This window comes from Lagenorhynchus albirostris, chromosome 1, assembly GCF_949774975.1.
Source record: "Lagenorhynchus albirostris chromosome 1, mLagAlb1.1, whole genome shotgun sequence".
Classification (NCBI taxonomy): Eukaryota; Metazoa; Chordata; class Mammalia; order Artiodactyla; family Delphinidae; genus Lagenorhynchus; species Lagenorhynchus albirostris.
This window is the reverse complement of record NC_083095.1, coordinates 158,859,066-158,878,754: the sequence shown is the minus strand read 5'-3', so window position 1 is coordinate 158,878,754 and position 19,689 is coordinate 158,859,066. Positions and strand designations below refer to the sequence as shown.

The following is a 19,689-nucleotide window of genomic DNA, read 5'->3' as shown; positions in this document are numbered from 1 at the left end:
GGAATGTGATTAATGAGGATGGGAGATGGGGGCTCTGGGGTGGGGACAGGCACCACCCTCGCCCATAGTGCCTGCCAGTCCTGACAGACCGGCAGATCTAGGACCCCGCCGCACGGAGCGGTCCAACTCTCCTCTGCCCTTCCTTGCAGAGAAGGAGAAAGGGGAGTGATGTGGCCAGGACGGGAGGTCGAAGGTGCTCCACTCCCACGAGCCTGGCGCTCCGGGCAGTCCTGCAGGGTCCCGCCTCCTCCCCCCGCCTCCCGCCTCCTCCCCCCGCCTCCCGCCTCCTCCCCCCGGCCCCGCCCCTCGCGCCCTCCCGCCCCCCCGAGGCGGCTTTTGGCTGCCTGCCCCGCGGCCTCCGGAGCCAGTGCGCCGGCCGAGTCGCAGCCACCGCCACGATGTGGGCCATCCTGCCGCTGCTCTGCGCCGGAGCCTGGCTCCTGGGTCCCACCTCCTGCGGCGCCGCCGACCTGGCAGTGAGCTCCCTAGGTACGGGGACGAGCGCCCCCGGAAAGGGGCCCGGCAGGTCGGAGAATCTGGGGACCTTGGGCGGGTGGGGACTCTGGGCTCGGGAGCAGCCGGGCAGCGCATTTCCCAGGCCCGAGGCTCAAGGGCTCTGCGGGTCGGTAACAGGGATCCAGCCAGGGTGACCTGTGTGACGGGGAGGGGGGCGGGAGGAGGGAGAGGGAGAGGTTTGGAAGGCGGGCGTCTCGCGTGAGCAGAGGAGCGGGTGGCTAGGTGCCCAGGGTCCCCTTTGCTCGGGGCGCTGCAGAGACTAGTACGCCACAGTAGTCTGCGGCCCCTTCTGCCCTCCACCCCCCATCTGGAGACTTAGAGGACGTTGATCTGCCCGTGCCGGAGGCAAGCAGGGACTTTCCAGCCTTTCCTAGTAGCTTCCAGGGACTTGCACATAGGGGATCCCCAGAGGTGCCTTGAGAGCCTGTCTGTACAATGGGCTGGACGGGCTGTTTGGAGGAGTGACTTGCACTTAGAGCAGTAGCAGTTTTAGCCCCTGAAGACTGAGGGTGTTTGTTCCAAGGGCTCAGGGTGGTAAGGCCCAGCCCCAGGGCTCCCCCTTATGGCCAGGTGGGCTGTGAGTGGCCCAGCTTCATGCTGTTCTTACACCCCTTCTATTGCTGGGGGTCCAGCCACCTCCCCCGGCTGAAGGCTCGCCCCTGCAGCCTCCCTCCTGCCCTGCCACTCCCCACCCTCAGCCTCTGCCCACTGCCCACAGGCTCTGACCTCAGCAGACCACCAGCCCCCTCACCCTGAGGACAAAGAATTGTAGCCAAAGAGCAGCCTGGGGATGGGACAGAGATCACTGGGGCTGAATCTTTTCGACCAGAATCTTGCCTTATTCCTCCCGACCCATTTGTCCAAGGAAGTCCCCCAGTCTTGCAGACCTGGGAGGACGCCCAGCTCCAGCTCAGTCCCAACCTAAGGAAAACCCAACTGCCCCCAAGCCAGGGCTTTGCTTTACCCTGGCTGTGTCCTGCGTGGAGGAGGAGGGCTGGTGCTGGAAGCCGTCTTAACACCAAAGCAGGGCTTGGTAAACTTTTCCTTAGGTAAAGGGCCAGATAGTAAATATTTCAGGCTTTGTGAACCACACAGGCTCTGTAGCAGCTACCTGTGTTGAAAGCAGCCATAGTCAGTGTGCAAATGAATAAGCGGGTTGTATTCCCGGAAACTTTTACTTATAGACACTGAAATTTGAATTCAAATGATTTTAAGGTGCTACAAAATGTCATTTTTTAAAAACCATTCAAAAGTGTGAACACTTTTAGCTCGTGGGCCATACAAAAACAGGCTAATCCCTGTTCTAGACACTCCCACGTGGTCCCCGAGACAGGGCGGTACATAAAGGATGTGTGCTTTCTTCCAAAAGTCACAATGGATTGAAATGGATCTATCTGAGGTTGGGGTGAAGGGTCACCAGAGATCTTTCTCGCCCAAGATCATCTCTGGCTTTTTCTTCTGCTGACCTCCAGCGAATGAGAACAAATACTGGGTTTTCACACCTGCTTGTTGCTTTTGAAACCTCTGGAGGCAAACACTGGTCAGTTGTCCTAAACTCCATCTGCCTTAAATCTGTCTTGCTCTGAAGCCATCCGCTGTAGCAGGGCCTTAACTAGGATTTGCAATCCTCTGAAACCCCACGCAGGGCGTATATTGGGGAAATGTGCATTTCTTCCCCAGGGAAAATGGCTATCACTTGCTTTCCGGAACAGATCTGTGACCCACAAGGGGAGATCCTAAATTCCATACAACAGTGATCTTCAAACTGTGGGGTGTGGATCAGTGGGGAAACACAAAAAAGTTCCAAGTGATACCGGCACAGACAGGGAATCTATTTCCAAACCCTTTACTTCCAAGAGAAGAGAGGACCTCACCAAAATATCAGCTGCTGGGGTCCTAGAAATAGTGTTGCGTAATAGAGCACCATGTGATTTGGGGCGTAGGAAGGAGTGCAAGGAATTGAGTGACATTGCTCTAAAAATTGCCTTCTGTTCCCAGAAGCAATAAGCAATGAACAATCCTGTTTATTTGAGCAGAATTTCTCAAGCCTTTTAAAGGGCTGAGGCAAAGACCAGAATTAATGCTAACCCATTCAAGAAACTCGGTAATATTCACCCATGAATATATAAATCCATGGGGGGGGTTGTTAGTAAAGTTTAATTTACCTCATTAAGAGATGCCTTTCCGATACAAGTTTACTTTTTATGTTTAACAAATACTTTTCATAAGGTATGTTTGACATGTTTTAATCAGTGTTAATAATGATGGTGATGATGATGACTTAATCCAGAATAAATTTTTATAATAGTCAGAGGCATATGGGTCACAGGGAGTAACAGTAATTTAAATTTATACTTTCCGTTCTTGTTGTTGCATAAAAGGATGCTAGAGCGACCAAGTATAAACAGATACTCCCTTAGGGTAAAATTCTGTGAGATGTGGGTGGAGATGGGAGTTCAAGGAGAAAAAGAAACTATCTGAAATATCCAGCTCTTGTAGAAGGGCTTGTTCATGTTACTGATGGTGGATATCAAATCATGATGGTATCATGGATCTTTCTGGCCAGCTTTAAAAGAATGATGTAACAGTCTTATTTTTATATGTCATTCTTTACAATAAGCTGGAATACATCCTTTGCAGCTATGAACATTTGAAGTGCAGTTTTTAGATAGCTTAAAAATGTACAAGGGTGGATATAGCAGGGGTCTACAAATGACTGGCCAGCCCGTTTTTTGTAAATAAAGTTTTATTGAAACAGTCACACGCCTTCGTTTTCACACACAAGGGCAGAGTTGAGTAGTTGTAACAGACTGTAGAGACAGCGAAGTCTAAGATATTTACCATCTGTCCCTTTAACAAAATTTTGCCCACACTTGGGATATATAGGTTTTGAAATTAACTTCTTCCTGAAGTATAGCGCAGAAAAAGGCACAAATCATTAAATATGCATTTTAATGAATTTCCATAATCTAAACATACTCGTGAAACCAGCACCCAGATGAAGACATAGAACATCACCAGCACCCCAGAAGCCCCCTCTGTACCCCCACTAAGGACCACCACTTATCCTGACTTTTAATACCATAGGTTAATGGCATGTAGTTTTTCAAAATTAATTTGGAGTACAAAAGCGGTAAGAGTTTGAGTTCCTCTTCACGTTCAGCATTAGATAACACCATTTTGGGTGCTTTAAATTTAGCCCAGTTCCCTAAAATGCAAATCAGTTCTGATGTGCCCTACTTGGCTATAGACGTTACTGCGAGACACCCAGGCCTAATTTTTTTCTTTTTTCTTTTTTCTTTTTGCAGAGACGTTTCACTTTAAGTCATGGATGTTGCAGGTCAGTGTCCAACTTCTTTCTGAAGTTCTTCACTTCACTAAGTTTCCTGTTATCAAACGAAACTGTGCTGGATTTGAGATAATGAAGAGGGATTTTCCAAGCCCATCTCCCTGGGTCTTTCCCAACCGAGAATTGGTCAAACACTGGGAACGATTCAGTTAAGTGAATTCCTTCCAAACAGTGGTCCCCAGTGATGAAGTTGGCTAGCAGCCTTTCAAGCCTTGAGATTCATTTCTGTATTTTGTATTCACGTCACATTGTGTGTTTGCTGCAAAATCAGTTAGAAAACGCTAGTGTGCGTATTTTTGAAACATGGTGATGTCTGCCATTAACTTGACCTAGTACCAGTTGCGGCGTCCAGAGGTGACCTGCACTTGGCAGGTCCTTCACCAGGACCTCTTGGTCTCTTGGCTGACTCTCTGGCAGCTGCATGGGCTTCATTCTGGCCACAGGTCCCCAGAGGCAGCGGGCGGGGTGGGGGGTGGTGTTGCTTTGTAACTTCCTGACTTTCACCACAGAGACCCAGGGCAGTGTCCTGCCTGTGATACAGATTTGGCCTGAGAATCGTGGCAGAAAGAAAACCTGCAATCCTCCTCTTAGAAAACAAAACTGTCTCCCTCTGGTGAGCTGCATCCTGTTTCTGTGACTTATTGCTCATGTGTTTTGTTTCAGTACCAAAAGAAATACAGCTCGGAGGAGTACCACCACAGGCTGCAGGCGTTTGTCAGCAACTGGAGGAAGATCAATGCCCACAACGCCGGGAACCACACATTCAAAAGTACCGTGGGGACACCTTTCCTGCGGGCTTCTCGCCCATGGCAGGAGGGAGCATCTCAGACGGGGAAGGAAATCAATGAGTGGTGCCACTGATTAAAGGGCCCACCAGGGGCTTGGGGTGGACGGAGCAGCAAGCCAGGCTCTGAAGCTGGGCTTGGCTGACCTCAGATTCTGGCTCCGCCATTATTTTCTGAGATTCAAGGGGTTGTAGCTTTAGGACGATGCTGGTACCCCTGGATGGTTGTGAAGTTTACGGGAGGTGTACAGAAGCCCTGCCCTGTTCCTGCCATCTGTGGGTCCAGCCCAGATGCTAAGCCCCTGGATTGCTGTCGGGGCAGCCTCTTTAGAGACGTGCCCTGGACTCGAGCAGCCTCTTAGGACATCTGCCTTCCCTCCGGGTTAGTTTCACTAGAAACACACACACACCGCGTTTATACTGAGGGCTCAGAAATGACGGCAGAGTCAGCCAAGTTGGTGTTGTGGGCAAAAGCATGAGGTGGAAGGAAACCAGAGCTTGAATCTCACTTCTGCCCAGTATTGACTGTGTGACCCCGCTCTGAAGTTTTACTTGACTGTAAAGTAGAGAGGATAACGCTCCCCTCGCGGGTTAGGAAGACTGAAGGAGGTGGCAGGTGGGCAGGCAGTTGGCGCAGGTGTGCTGGTTCTGTACCCTGCCGTTCACCAGACTCACTGATGGGGTATCTAAAAATATGGGTGGCCAGGCCCCACCCCAGACCCATTACGTCTGCATCTCCAGGGTGCAGCCCAGACATTTGTACTGTGGAAAAACTCCCCCATGGGACTTCCCTGGTGGTCCAGTGGGTAAGACTCTGCGCTCCCAATGCAGGGGACCCGGGTTCAATCCCTAGTCAGGGAACTAGATCCCGCATGCATGCCACAGCTAAGAGTCCTCATGCTGCAACTAAAAGATCCCACATGCCGCAGCAAAGATCCCGTTTGCCACAGCTAAAACCTGGCGCAGCCAAAATAAATAAATAAATATTACAAAAAAACAAAGAAAGAAAGAGAAGGCAAGCTCCCCAGGGAATTCTGAAGCACAGTGAAGTTGACCTTGGTATATTGAATTACAGTTGAACAATGCAGGGTTAGAGGCACTGACCCTCTGCACCGCTGAGAATCTGAGTATAATTTACAGTCTGCCCTCCATATACACGGTTTCTCTGTATACCCAGTTCCTCTGTCTCCACGGTTCTGCATCCAAGGATCCAACCAACCTGGGATCATGTTGCACTGCAGTATTTACTACTGAAAAAAATCTGTGTGTAAGTGCATCTGCCCAGTTCAAACCATGAGGTTCAAGGGTCAACTGTAAAATCAACTATACTTCACTAAAAAATAAATTAAAAAAAAATTTTTTTGAAAGGGTCAACTGTACACGACATTTAAAAATTTAAAGGAGCTAAGTTGCAGGGGGCTATAAATCGGACACACGTGAACGTGGGGTTTCATTAGTTTTTCTCTTTATTAGTGACTTACTGAGCTCCTCTTTTTTGTTGTGTTTTTTTGTTTGTTTATGGTTTTTCCTTCTCTTTTTCAGTGGGACTGAACCAGTTTTCAGACATGAGCTTTGCTGAATTAAAACGCAAGTATCTTTGGTCAGAACCTCAGGTGGGTGTTATTCATTGTGACCAAATCTGAGTCTTTTCGCTCAAACCTTTGGAATCAGCTCATAGCCCGCTCTGCTTCCAGAGCGGTTCGGCCCCTCCCCAGCTGCAGCTGGGGGGCCCCCAGGTTCTTGGGGGATCCAGACATGTCAGCTCCCAGCAGTTCGTCAGTCCATGCTCATGGCCTCATGCAGACCCCAAACTTAGAGTTGCTGGAGAAAATACAGTTGCCCCTTAAAACTGAATTTCGGATAAACAACAAATAATATTTTAGCATAAGTATATCCTAAATATTGCACAGGACAGACACTACAGACTTATTCATCATTTATCTGAAATTCAAATTTAACTGAGTGAACTGTATTTTTATTTGCTAAATCCGCCTACCCTGTCCTAACTACCCCCAATCTGGGCTCCCAGAAGGACCTGTCATTTAGCATTTGGAACCAATGGGTGGAGGTGGGATGGTTCTGACAGCTACAGTCTTTCTTATTCTCTCTTGGTGATTCCACTTTAATTACATACTTTTCCATCAAAACGGTTTCTCTTCTTCCCCCTGAAAAAAATGTAATTCGTTGTTTCAGAATTGCTCAGCCACCAAAGGTAACTACCTTCGGGGTACTGGTCCCTACCCACCCTCCATGGACTGGCGGAAAAAAGGAAATTTTGTCTCACCAGTGAAAAATCAGGTATGCATGACAGTCCCCACCTTTCCCCCCCAACACACCAAATGGCCACATTCTCAGGCAGTATGCCAGGAAGAAAAACTCAAAAGAATCCCAAAACACAGAGAGTATATCCCCAACTCTTTTTTTTCTCATCATCTCTCTAGCTAGCTGCCTTCCTCTGAAAGGCTGGGAGGTCATTGTTTTTATGGATGGCTCTGGGGGATAAAAGTGTATTTCTTCACTGGGCTGAAGTTTACCCATCCCCCTTGTTCCACCCCACTGTGTAAAGTTCCCCGTTGGTCCTAGGTCTCTTCTACAGTCACCCAAAACATCACGTTCTCTGTGCCCTTTAGTAACTGCACACCGGGACCCCGTTCCTATTGCCCACACATCTTTTCTTCCCCGTCCTCCATACGCTGCACGAGGCACCAGGGCCCAGCCCCTCCCTGGCTGGCTGCTTTCCCACAAGGGAGCTGCAGGTGGTTAGTGAACAGAATGGAACCCAGCGTTTCAGACCTGTTCTCAGGAGCACCCCCGCAGGGCACAGCATGCCTGGCGAGGGGAGTGGCGGCGTCTTCCCCGCACTCACAGAGGTGAGGACGCGGCCGCTGGCTGGAGGGTCCCAGCACATTGCTCTGTCCTGGAGAGACTGGACCCACCCCTTGCTGTCCCCTGGAAGTGACAGTGCAGTGGCCTTCTTCAGGAAGATGCCGACCTCTCGATCCCAGGAAATACAGGTGAAGGTTTCCCTCCTGGAAGCACTTTGCTTTCCACTGAAACTCTCCATGAGAAACATTTTCTCCCTTTCCTTAAAGCCACATGGCACAGCTCCAAATCCTCCCAGGCTCACTGGGTTCCCAGAACCTACCTAGTGATCTAGACGTTTAAACCAGCACCCGGAAGCCGAGACAAGTCTCCCCTCCCAGCAGTCGGAGGGGTAGAATGAAGTCAGCCCTCTGCCCCAAGCCCCAAAGGCAGCTTTTAGACCATCTGAGAATTCCACTACCGTTCAAAGCAACAAGCGTTAAATGTGGAAGCCCGAAACCTGCTCACCCTGTGGGCAGGTGAGAAGGGGAAGTCTGCCAAGAACGTTCTGGGTCCTTGTGTTAACTGACCCTCGGGCAGGACGGAGCCCCGGGGTGGAGGGGCCAGAACAAGGCGATTACCCTCATGGGTGTGTGTGGTCTCTCACTGTAGACACCATGCGGTTACAGATACGGCGACCGGATCTGACATTAGCTCAGCAGCCTTGAGGGTTTCTCACTTTACAGAGGAGGAAGCGCTGAAGGTACAAGGCAAGCAGATGACAGAGGGCCCTTCCATCCAGGTCTCTGCTCAAGGCCAGTGCTGGCCACTCGGCCCTGCCCTGCCTCCTGCAGTGGCGGCCAAGCCCAGCCTCTGACCAGCCAGAGACGCTCTGACCAGGCCCTCCCTCCCTGCCGAGGGAAGGCTTTGAGAGGAAGAACTGGAGCCCGGGGTAGGGTGAAGGCTCTTTCCAGGGAGACAGCAGTGAGGACTCAACAAGGACAGCGAGGACAGGAATCTTAGGAGAAGTTTCAGAAGTAAAATATGGAAGACTGAACCAGCAAGGGGCAGAACAGAGACCAAGATGCGGCTGAGAGAAAAACACAAACAACAGCTAATATTACGGAGCCCGTGGGGTAACTGCACGATGGGCAGGATCTCATCTACCCCTCTGACAAACAGCCCTGTGAGGCAAGCACGGCTGTTCCCATGTTACAAATGATGAGACCGAGGGTCAGAGTGGGCAGCAGCTCGCCCAGGTCGCATGGTGGGTGTGGAGCAGAGCTATGATTTGAACCAGGCTGGCAGGCTCCAGCGCCCGACTCTGAGCCCTCGGGAGGCGCCGGGAGGAAGGTAGCCGGGCAGCGGCAGTGACCGTGGAAGAGGACGGGGAGATGGACGGGTGGGTCAGGACACGCAGAGTCTGAGGGGTTTGGGGCGTATACGGGTGGGATCATCTGGGAGACAGGGTGTCTGGGCCTGGGTGGAGGTGAGAGCTGAGCGTTTGGGGAGTTGTCAGTTTAACAGTTGGGACTGTGGGTAAGATTGGAGGTGGAAAGGTGAGAGAGAAGCTTCTAGAAACAGGACTCTGGCGAGTCCTTCTTTTGGAAGACAGTGGGAAGAAGAGGAATCAGCATAAGATTCAGAAGTAGAGGGACTTCCCTGGCGGTCGAGTGGTTAAGACCCTGCGCTTCCACTGCCGGGGCGTGGGTTCCATCCCTGGTCGAGGAACTAAGATCCCGCATGCCAAAAAAAGATTCCAAGGAACAGAAGAGCACAGAGTGGGGTCGGGAGGGAGGGCTTTGGCGTGTAGGCCGGTGGGGGTTGGTAGCGGGGGGCCAGGACTGGGAGTGCACGGGCGCTCGTCAGCGGTGGCGGCTGCTGCTTCCCCTGTGCGAGCCTCGGCCTCCTCGTCTGCAACACGGGGAGAAGGATGCCGGCCTCGCGGGCCTCGTGAGGGTCAGCGTGGACAGTGTGGGCCAGGGCTTTGTCAGCTGAAGTCACGGGAGCCCGCGGGGTCCTGGCCCCTGACCTCCCTCCCCCTCCCCTTGGCCTCTAGGGCAGCTGCGGCAGTTGCTGGACCTTCTCCACCACCGGGGCCCTGGAGTCTGCTGTCGCCATAGCAACTGGGAGGCTGCCCTCTTTGGTGAGCGATCAGCCATGGTGCTGGGGGAGGGATGCGGGAGAGGGGCTTCTTTGTGGCTTTTGCTGACAGTGCCATTTCAGTTGGACTTCAGGTGTCCCAGCCTCACGGACATGCAGCGTGCAGACCTCAGCTGACACTTCAGAAGGAATGAGGCTTGTTGAGGAGATGGCCCAAGGGCTCATCCCTGGGTGGGTCGGGGTGTTCCTCGGTGTGGCCACCTGGGGCCTTCCGAGAGCAGAGCCTGCCTGGGAGGCAGCCCTGTAGGAGCTGTGGCCCCTCTCAAGCTGGTCACCTTCAGGCAGGGAAGAGCGAGCGGGGACCCCTGAGCCCCTGGAGTGAGGGGTGACTGCCCAGCCGCTGCCTCCTGTGTGGGGAAGAGGGGCCGGCAAGGCTGGTGAGGGCCGCCAGGAACCGGCTTGAGGGAAGGCCTGTCCCCTCCCCCTCCCATCTGCCACCACGGGACCCCAGGAGCCACACGTACGTGCACACCTCCAGGGCCCCCCGTGTCCTCTCACCTGCCCGCTTGGCTGCCAGGCCGTCGCTGAGCTTCTCCCCGACAGGGGCCGGCTGCTGGGGAGACAGCCCTTGCCCTCCGGGAGCTTAGCATCTGGTGCCCTTGGGCCCCGGGCGGGCGGGGCCGCAGGCGTGGGTCCACTCGGGAGGCAGGGCGCTGGAGGCGCCCAGCTCACCGGGCGTGCGTTCCTCCCTCCAGGCCGAGCAGCAGCTGGTGGACTGCGCCCAGAACTTCAACAATCACGGCTGCCAAGGGTACGGCCCTGACCGGGGTGGGGGGGGTGGGGTGGGGGTGGGGGTTGGGGGGGCAAAGCCCCTGCTCATTTCCCGGGGTCACTTCTGTCGGGCCTCGTACGGGCCGGGCACTGCCACAGCCTCTGCCCTCGGTGGGAGCAAAATCGGCCCCGCTTGTGGAGGGGGAAGGTCACCTAACACGCCCAAGGTCTCTCAGCTGGAATGGGCAGAGCTGTAATGCAAGCCCAGGCCTGGCTGGTTCCAAGATCCATCCTTGTTCCCTGGTGTCACCCGGATTTCACCCCATAGCACACTTGGCCTCACCGGCCACCAAGGCCTCTGGCGAGTGGCCAAAAGAATTAATAGAATGAGAAGCACATCATCCTCCAAAACCACGATCCACACACAGGTGTCTGGTTGGCCTTTCCACAGGTTCTCTAAAGCTCGAGCCACCCCAGCTTGGCAGGCCGCGTCGAGGAGCTTTCCTGTAGATGTGGTGCAGGGTTCAGGCATAAAGGCTGCGTCTCTGCTGGGCCTGCTTTCCTGGCCCTTTTTTTTTTATTATTTATTTTTTTGGCCATACCACATGGCTTGCAGGATCTTAGTGCCCCGACCAGGGATCAAACCCGAGTCCAGTGAAAGCACTGAGTCTTAACCACTGGACCGCCAGGGAATTCCCCCGACCCACGGGTTCTTAGGGATTTACCCACGTTTCTCTGTGTCTCCAGCCCTCATCTCCTCCTCACGTGCTCTGAGACCTTTCCTCGGGATGAGCGGCTTTCCCAGAACATACGTGTGTAAAGCCAGGCCCTCGTGCTCCCCTAGGGCACGCTCCCAGCCTCGCCTCCGCTCACCTACCTGCGGCCCATCCCTCTCTCGGGCGAGTCCTGGGAAGGCCCGGTGCTCCACCTGCTCTGACAGAGCCAGCACGAGGGCCTCCACGCTCGGGCTGCGTCTGGGAGTCGGGGGTGAAGCCACGGCCTAGTTGCTGGTCCACCATCATATCATGGTTAGCCTCATGGCTTTTTGGTCTCTTTCCTCTTTGCAACTTATAAACACCACCCGTCACAGGTCTGAAAGGGCATCCTGGGGCCCCACCATTTTTCCGAGGGATGTTTGCTTTGGTTTACTTCATTTTTTCGTTCATTCAGCAAGTACGACAGCACCTGCCCTGTATGTAGGCACGAGCTGATGTTCTAGCTGTGCCGCAGGTGGGGTGGTGACAGATGCTCTGGACAAAACCCAGAAGGGACAGGCGATTGATGGGGAGTCGTGGCTGGATAGCTGTTGAGTCTTCTTTACTCCAGGAGGCAACACGAGGTGGAAGATCCACCTTTGGAAGCAGATCCTGGCTGTAGCTCTGGGGCCCTGGGCAAGTTGTTCAGCCTGTCTGAGCTTCAAGAAGTAACAGCAGCTACCTCCCGGGGTTCTGAGGGGTTGGAAAGTCACGTTTGCAGAGCACCTGCCCAGGCGGGGCCCAGTGGGCACGGTGGTGGCAACGACAGTCAGCTGGGCAGATCCTGTCGGGTCCTTTTCCTGACAGAGCGAGGGGCCTGGCTTCCAGAGGTCTCTGTCCCACGGAAGCACGTGTGGCTGGACCTTGGACTCTCCTTGATAGCCTCTTCTGAGTCTGTTGAGCTGTATCCTGAGGCCGGGCAAACAGGGTGGCATTGCTAGCCCCTCGGAGACTTCTCTGCCCCTGGGACATGCCCCAACCACGGCCTCCCAGCCCTGCCAGGGCAAACGTCTCCAAGCTCCAGCCCCTGCAGGCCCCGCCTCCATCGGGGCCAGTCTCAGGTAGGCACAGCTGTGTATGCTTCTTGCAGGGGTCTCCCCAGCCAGGCCTTCGAGTACATCCGGTACAACAAGGGCATCATGGGTGAAGACACCTACCCCTACGAGGGCCAGGTAACTCTGGGCAGCCTGGGCTCCGTCTTCTTGATCTGCAATGCTCCCCATCTCCGTTCTTGTCCCAGCCTCAGAACACATCTCTTCCCCTGCACCCCCCTGGAGGACTCCCCACTTCCACCCGGATTCTCAGAATTGTCTCTTGCAGCTCACTTTTTCCCCTCCTCTACTTGCCCAAGCCCCAGCTGTCAGCCAGCCGGGGGGGCCTCTTACCGCCCTGTGTGTGGCAGCACCGTCAGGCTGCCCCGCCCTGCCGTGAGTGCACCGGGACGCCGTCTGTTGGCTTCTTCCCTCCCCGTTCGTGCGGACAGCACTCCTGGGCCCACACCCACTTTGTCCAGGGCCTCCCCTGCCATCACCTCAACCCCGCCTTTGCACGGCTGGGCACCTCGACTGTCCCACAAACCCGGGATTCCTCCTGTATCTCCCCTCTCGGCGATGGGAGGACCACCCTTCCCTAAAATGTCTTGGCGGCCAGTGGTCCGTTCTTGGGGCGGCTCCCTGACCCAGACCTCACCTCAGTCAGCCTTCTGACCATCTTAGACCTTCTCGCATCTGCTCCTTTGGTCCATTCTGTGTCCCTGCCTGCACTCGGACCTTGGCTTCCCTTCACCCTAGATCACTGTGGGTGCCCTCTCCTTGGCCCCCCACCCACCCACCCAGGGGCCGCCAGAGTGGCCTCTGAGACTCAGCTCTGACCACACCCTGCCTTGTTCAGAACTCTTCAAAGGCTCCTCGGGGCCTGCAAGAGAAACTCCAGACTCTTTGGCCTGCCTTTCGAGGCCTGCCCTCCCCCCACGTCGCACAGATCTGTCTTCCCAGTCTTGGCTTTTACTTCACTCTCCCCTTCATAAGCCTTATGCTCCCACCCACCCCCAACTTGCTGGTTCCTAAACGTCAGGTCCTGCCTTCTTGTCATCCTGACCGTCTCTCCCGCCTCAGAAGGGTTTGATCTTCCCTCCGTGTGTCCTCTGCGCCTGCCCCTTGCAGGTGAAGTTCCTTGGGCTGAGACTGGCCCCTTCCTTATGCTCCCAGCAGGTGCCATGCGAGCCCACCTCTGCCAAAGCCAGCACAGGACCCTTTCCTCCCACTAGACTGTGAGGTCCTTGAGGGCAAGGAGGCCTCTAGTTCCCTCACAAGTGACCTCATCACCCAGGCCCTGGGACCTGTAGCTTTCGCTTTATAAATGTTATCAAATTGCATAGGGGAGGCCTGAAGTCTCAGCCCGGGGCCGAGCATCCCTAACCTGTATCCCATGACCTTTGCCACCCTGAACAGGATGGTGAGTGCAAGTTCCAGCCCAGTAAGGCCATTGCTTTTGTCAAGGATGTAGCCAACATCACAATGGTGAGTACCGATCCTTCTCTCGGATAGGGAATGTGTTCTATCAGGAGGCCAGTCTCCACTGCCGTCAGAGGGCCAATGGGCACTGCAGGGCAGCCTTTCTGAGCAGCACATCACTTTGATTCAAGAGTTTTGATTATCCTTGAATCTCAATCACCATGACGGGGGCAGGATGGAAGACAGGAGGGAAAGAGCAAGAGACTAGCATTCGGGTGCTCTGGTTCTGACCTGGGTCTGTACAACTCTTCCATCTTGTGTTTCAGTTTTCTTGTCTGTAAAATGCAAAACTTAATCCCCATCCTACCAAAGAGGATGTGAGGATGTGTGTGATGTCGGGTATGTGTGTGAGAGATGGAATGTGAATGCACGGAGTTTGAATGTGTGTCAGTCAGGATAAACCAGGTTATGCTGCAGGAACAGCTCCAGACTCTGGATGGCTTAAAACAATCAGATTTTATGTCTCATTCGTGTGACGTGTCCCTTGGTTTAAGCAGGGCTGTTCTCTGTGTCATTGGCTTCACTCCAGGACCCAGGCAGACGGAAAGAGTGGTAAATTATGCATTGGCTCTTAAAGCCAAAACAAGTTATACAGCCACACCTAACCTCAAGTAGACGGGGAAGTCCATAACTTCAGTACAGTACAAACCGTACTCTGTCCGAGAGGGAGCTGGAATAAGTGTGAACAGCCCTCGTGACTCCACTGTTTGCATGTTTGCAAGCACGGGCGAACATGCATAAAGAGTGAAAGAATATTTCCACGGGTGTGTGTAGGTGTGACGTGTGCTGATGAGAGCAGTAGGCTGAGGGTGTGTGCCCACAAATGTGTGCATAAATCACAAACATGATGACTGTGTAATGACAGTAGCTACCATTTAATTAAAGCAGGCGCCATGCAGTCAGCAACAGTAATGAAATTTATGGAGTGCTGACAGGAGCTATACCAACCACTTAGCATGTATTACCAAGACAGCCCTAGGAGATAAATGTCATTATCACCTTCATTTTATAGGTGAAGAAAGGTTCAGAGTGGTTAAGTAACATGCCCAAGGCCACAAAGCTAGAAGTGGAAGCTGGATTTGAACGGAAACCATGTCATTCCAAAATCTACACCCTGTATTTGGGATATTTCTGACTATGGTAGATTTATCTTCAAACAAGAGCCAGTGGGCTTCCCTGGTGGCGCAGTGGTTGAGAGTCCGCCTGCCGATGCAGGGGACGCGAGTTCGTGCACCGGTCTGGGAAGATCCCACATGCCGTGGAGCGGCTGGGCCCGTGAGCCATGGCCACTGAGCCTGCGCGTCCGGAGCCTGTGCTCCGCAACGGGAGAGGCCACAACAGTGAGAGGGCGCGTACCACCAAAAAAAAAAAAAGAGCCAGTTTCTCTTAGATACACTCACCAAGGGCTGACCGACTCTGGCCCATTCGTATCCCATTAGGCAGTGAACCGGGAGCTCAAAGGTATCCCTTTTGCCTGGTGCCCAGGAGAGCCTTGCCCATGGCACCTGCAGGGCCCTAAGAGCAGGCCAGCACTGGCGTCTGGCCCTCCTTGGCAGGGCCGAGGGATGGCCACAGGAACGGCAACTCCACGACATGCTCCCCCTCTAGGCGGGCAGGCCTCCGTGCCTTCCTGGTCTCATCTGCCCTGACCTGTCTGTGCTCACGAGGCCTTTTCTGAGCACAGGAAGGGAGCGGCTTGCTTATCAGGCAGCCGTTTGCTCTTTGCAGCCGTGTCACTGCCTGCCCCTCCAGGGAGGCAGGACGGAGGAAGGGCTGGTGCCCCAGCCCCTCCAGCCTGACCCTCCCTCAGCAGAGCCCTGGCCTCAGCTCACCCTCATTTCAACTCCCTAAGTCTCCAGCCAGGGGAATGGCCTCAGCTCACGCTAACCCAGTGGGTCCCAGCAGGGATGCTTTAAGAAATCCTGCTGCATGGGACCCACCCTGGAGATGCTGATGTAATCGTCTGGGGCGCAGCCTGGGCACTGGGATTTTGTAAAGCTCCCCCGGTGATTGCAACTGCTGCTCTCACCCAGTCTCTGCAGCTCTGTTCCAAAGCCGCAGCCTCCAGGAAGCCTCTGACTTCCTCATGCCACCTTCCCCACTGGATGGGGATGCATCCTCCTCGGGCACACACACACATTTCTACCACCGTCTGGGCCTTATCTGCTCATGGACTTCTAACCCCTGAGTTCTACCAAAAAAAGCTCCTTAGACTGGCGTTGTGGGTGCAGGGGTTCCTGCGGGTGGGAGTGGGGGAGTCACACCCATCTCTGCACCCCCTGGTCCATGGGAGGGCCTTGGCATGTGCCTGTGAGTGAGCGAGTGAATGAGTCCACGCTGTACCCTGGGCCTGACCCGGAAGGGTGCAGGATTCCCTCGGAGCAGAGCAGGGAGGGGGAGAGAGAGGAGCGCACGGTCCAGCCCAGCAAAGCCGAGGGAGGTCACAGGGGAGCCAGGATTTGGGAGGAGGGGCCCACAAGCCAAATAAAAAACCCCAAGGATCCCGGCCATTCAGGCGCAAGAGGGCAGGGGCCCCCATACCAGCCCCCAATACCCAGGGCTTGGCTCTGCTGTAAGGAAGGGCAGCTCCCCCTTGGCGGCAGCTTTTTGGCCTAAAACAGACTTCTCTTCCCTCCTCAGAATCATCGCTTTGAGCCTCTGTCCCCTACTTTGGGGCCAAAGGGCCATATTTCACAAGTGGGGTGGGGAGGTGGCAGAGGCCACGTGTGTCCACCTGTCGGCCCCTCTGTCCACAGAACGACGAGGAGGCGATGGTGGAGGCGGTGGCCCTGTACAACCCTGTGAGCTTTGCCTTCGAGGTGATTGATGACTTTCTGATGTACAAAAAGGGTGTCTACTCCAGGTGAGCCGGGGAGGGGCTGGGTGGGCATTTCGCACCTTCCGCCAGTGCATCAGCCTGCAGCCCTGAAGGTCAGGATCCACGGTCCCCAAGTGGGAGGAGGAGAGGTGGTCACATGGCTGGTCAGGGCTGGGGTCCCGGCCCTCATCTGAGCCCAGAGCTCACCCTTCCTCAGCAGAAGAGCTGCCTCTCGTGATGAAAACCTGTGTTCAGAAATTTGAAGATGTGAAATAGGAAATGGCTGCTCTCAGACACCAGAATCCCGTGCTGAAGCCTCCACCGCAGGGTTTTTCAGGAAGCCCGAGTTCTCTAACACTGGTGTCGTCTCACCCAGGCCTCTTGCCTGTTTTGCAATGTGAGTTCGGCCACTTCCGGTAGCATCTCCTTCATGGCCCCTTGTCATCTGGCCATTCCGACGTGCAGGTGTCCTCCAGGGCTTTCTCCTCAGCGCTCTGCCCTCTTCTCACACACTCCTTGAACTCCACGGCCAGCTGTTTGCTGAGAAATTCCAAGTCTCCATCCGCCAGCCTGGTCTCTGCCGGGTGTTAGACCCACAGATCTAAGGGCCTCGCCGCAGCATCAAGCTGGATGGCCCGTGGAAACTTGAGATCCTGCATGTTTCCGTCCCTCACCAGACGCTGCCCCATTAACACTGCTCAGAAGCGTGCCCTCCGCTCCCTCCCCGTGTCTGTGCCCACCGTTGCCTCCTTCCTGCTCTGTCCTTGTGCCCTCACCGCTGGTCCGTCCTCCACTCGGAGCCAGAGTCAGCCTTCGGGAACACCCTTCTCACCACTCCAACTTCTCCATCCTCCAGCATCTCCCCATCTCGTGTCTTAGCTCGGCCAGGGAAACCCTCGTGATCTGGTCCTTCTTTCTCCAAGCTCATCTCCCGTCAAAGCCACCCGCGTCCTCCCTGTTCCACCCCGTGCCCCTGCCCCACTGAAGAGCTCATAGTTTTATGCGAGTCCCCTGCCTCCCCAGGGAAGCCTTGCCCCTGCCCCACCCCGTTCCCACCTGGTTGGATCCCCTTCCTCGGGCTCCTGTCAGCCCACCAGCCGTCACAGCCCTCGGTCCACTGTATGGAAGTAGCCTCTCTGCCATCCTCCCTGTCGAAGGAGGCGTCCTAAATCCAGGAGCAGAGTTTTGCACGCTGCTGGTGTCTCGCACCTCGTCCCTGGGCCTGGCACGTACCAACAACTCAGTTACACGTCGGCTCAGTGATCACATGACCACTGCAGTTTGTCCTCTTGAAATTTTCAGAATTTCCTCATGAGAACCAGTTCACTAGCTAAAATGAGAAACCTGTGTAATTGTCCCAAATACAAGGTAATCTTAAAATTACATACAGTGGCAACAAAGCAATGCCATGTGAAACTCCAGCCGGACACTGTTGCCCTCAGAAGGTGCAGCAGGAGGGCTGCTCTCTCCTTGTTATGAAAGAGGCATCGGAAAGCGTCAGGTGTCAGAGCTGGGCCAGCACCACGCTAAATCTCGCTCCTTTGGGTGAGAAGAACCCAAGGGGCTGAAGAGAATACTTCTCTTTCCCTGTGACTAAACGAGAGTTAATTCACCACTTTAACTGCCTCCCAGGCCCCGCTTTGGGAAACCTTGCTCTAATTCACTTCTTGGATGTGATCGACTCACCTTTTTTTTTTTTTCCTTTGGCTGTGCTGCACGGCAGGCCGGATCTTAGTTCCCCTACCAGGGATCCAACCCACGTCCCCTGCAGTGGAAGCAGAGTCCTAACCCCTGGACCGCCACAGAAGTCCCACATATTTTCCATATTTCAAGCCTCTTTCATTTTCACTTTCCAGTACTTCCTGTCATAAAACTCCAGACAAAGTAAACCACGCAGTCCTGGCTGTTGGGTATGGAGAAGAAAATGGGATACCCTATTGGATCGTGAAGAACTCTTGGGGTCCCCAGTGGGGAATGAAGGGGTAAGCAGCTTCCAGGTCCCGTGTGCTGGGACGGGGCGTGACTGCTCAGGTCTGGGGGCCCTCAGAGTGTGCAGGGGGTCTCCTCCACCTCAAATGTGGCTTCCAAGAAGGGGCTGCTAAACAGAGCCTTTAGCCCAGGCCAGGAAGAGGGGAGCGTGAGGATGTAACCCTCACACCCCCAAGAAGCCTCCAGCAGCCCCTCTCCCATCCTGGACCCCAGACTTTGATGACTCTGTGTCCGGAACAGGAGTCCATTTGGCTCAGGAGGTTCTATGACCACCACTAGGAAACAGTTCACAACACAGGACGCTGCTGGGACTAAGCCAGCACCTGGGAGGGCCTGTGGGTGAGAAATCCAAGCACCAAGTTTACCTGATGGCTGACAGCCCCTCCTTCTAGAATGGGGCTGGAATCAGGTGGCCTGGGTACATACCTTGATGGGACTTTGTCCCTGTCTCTTCTCTAAGACTCCGTGTCCTCACCTGAAAAGGGGGTTTTCATCTGTTACCCGAGGGGTCCCAGTGGTGATTAAATAACTACATGAGGGCCTAGGCAGAGCTAAGAACGGGGCCCTCAGCAAACTCTGGGACAAGTTAGATATGGACAGAATAAGGAAGAGAGTTCAGGGGGCAGCCAGGTGGAGGGAAGGAGAAGTTACTCACAGGTCAGAGATTTCCTGGTGGTCAGATAAACCCAGTACTGCTGTTTTGTGAGCAAGTTCAGAGGGCCTAATCCCTGGAGTCAGACCTTGGTTCCAGAAGGGCCTGTGGAGAGGAAGCCGCCAGCCACGCCTCAGCCCCTCCCTCTGTGCAGGTACTTCCTCTTGGAGCGCGGGAAGAACATGTGCGGCCTGGCAGCCTGCGCCTCCTACCCCATCCCCCTGGTGTGAGCCGGGGCTGCAGCAGCAGCAGCGACTGGTTGGTGGATGGAGGGAGGACCGGGCAGCCTGGGGCCTAAAACCCTGCCCTGGAGGAAGTGAGCGGTGGGAGACCCCCCGCCAGGGCCCCGAGCCTGGAAACCCAAAGAAAACAACGAGGAAGAATTCCATGGAGCAACAAGCCCACGCACGTCTTCTGACACAGAGGTCACCACCAGCCACGTGCCTTAAGCATGGTTTTTAACTGACTCAGCGCCACACGGACCAAGAATGTTTTCTTCCCAGAAGGGCTGCTTTTCCCATTTGGAGGAAGCTCCACTGACAGTCTTTTCTGTGGTCTTTATTGAATAAACCTTCCGTGAGCACCTCCCCGAGTCAGGCTGTGTGCTGGGGCCTGGGCCTGCCTCCGGGCCCTGGCC

General features: G+C 54.7%; 1 protein-coding gene across 3 annotated transcripts; it reads left to right on the top strand.

Moving 5' to 3' along the window:
* Positions 1-355: 355 nt before the first annotated feature.
* Positions 356-19,637, top strand: CTSH (cathepsin H). 3 transcript variants are annotated; one of them, XM_060157175.1, is made up of 12 exons: positions 356-489; positions 3,825-3,856; positions 4,529-4,634; positions 6,192-6,262; positions 6,843-6,947; positions 9,511-9,597; positions 10,310-10,365; positions 12,171-12,252; positions 13,531-13,599; positions 16,350-16,456; positions 18,268-18,393; positions 19,207-19,637. In XM_060157175.1, the coding sequence occupies exons 1-12, from the start codon at positions 399-401 to the stop codon at positions 19,280-19,282; spliced, it is 1,008 nt and encodes a 335-aa protein (XP_060013158.1). In that variant the 5' UTR covers positions 356-398; the 3' UTR covers positions 19,283-19,637. The 3 variants fall into 3 exon arrangements, with proteins under 3 accessions (XP_060013158.1, XP_060013168.1, XP_060013174.1); XM_060157185.1 differs by having other exon boundaries at positions 430-526; XM_060157191.1 differs by lacking the exons at positions 356-489; positions 3,825-3,856; positions 4,529-4,634 and adding an exon at positions 4,695-5,031.
* The last annotated feature ends 52 nt before the right edge of the window (positions 19,638-19,689 follow it).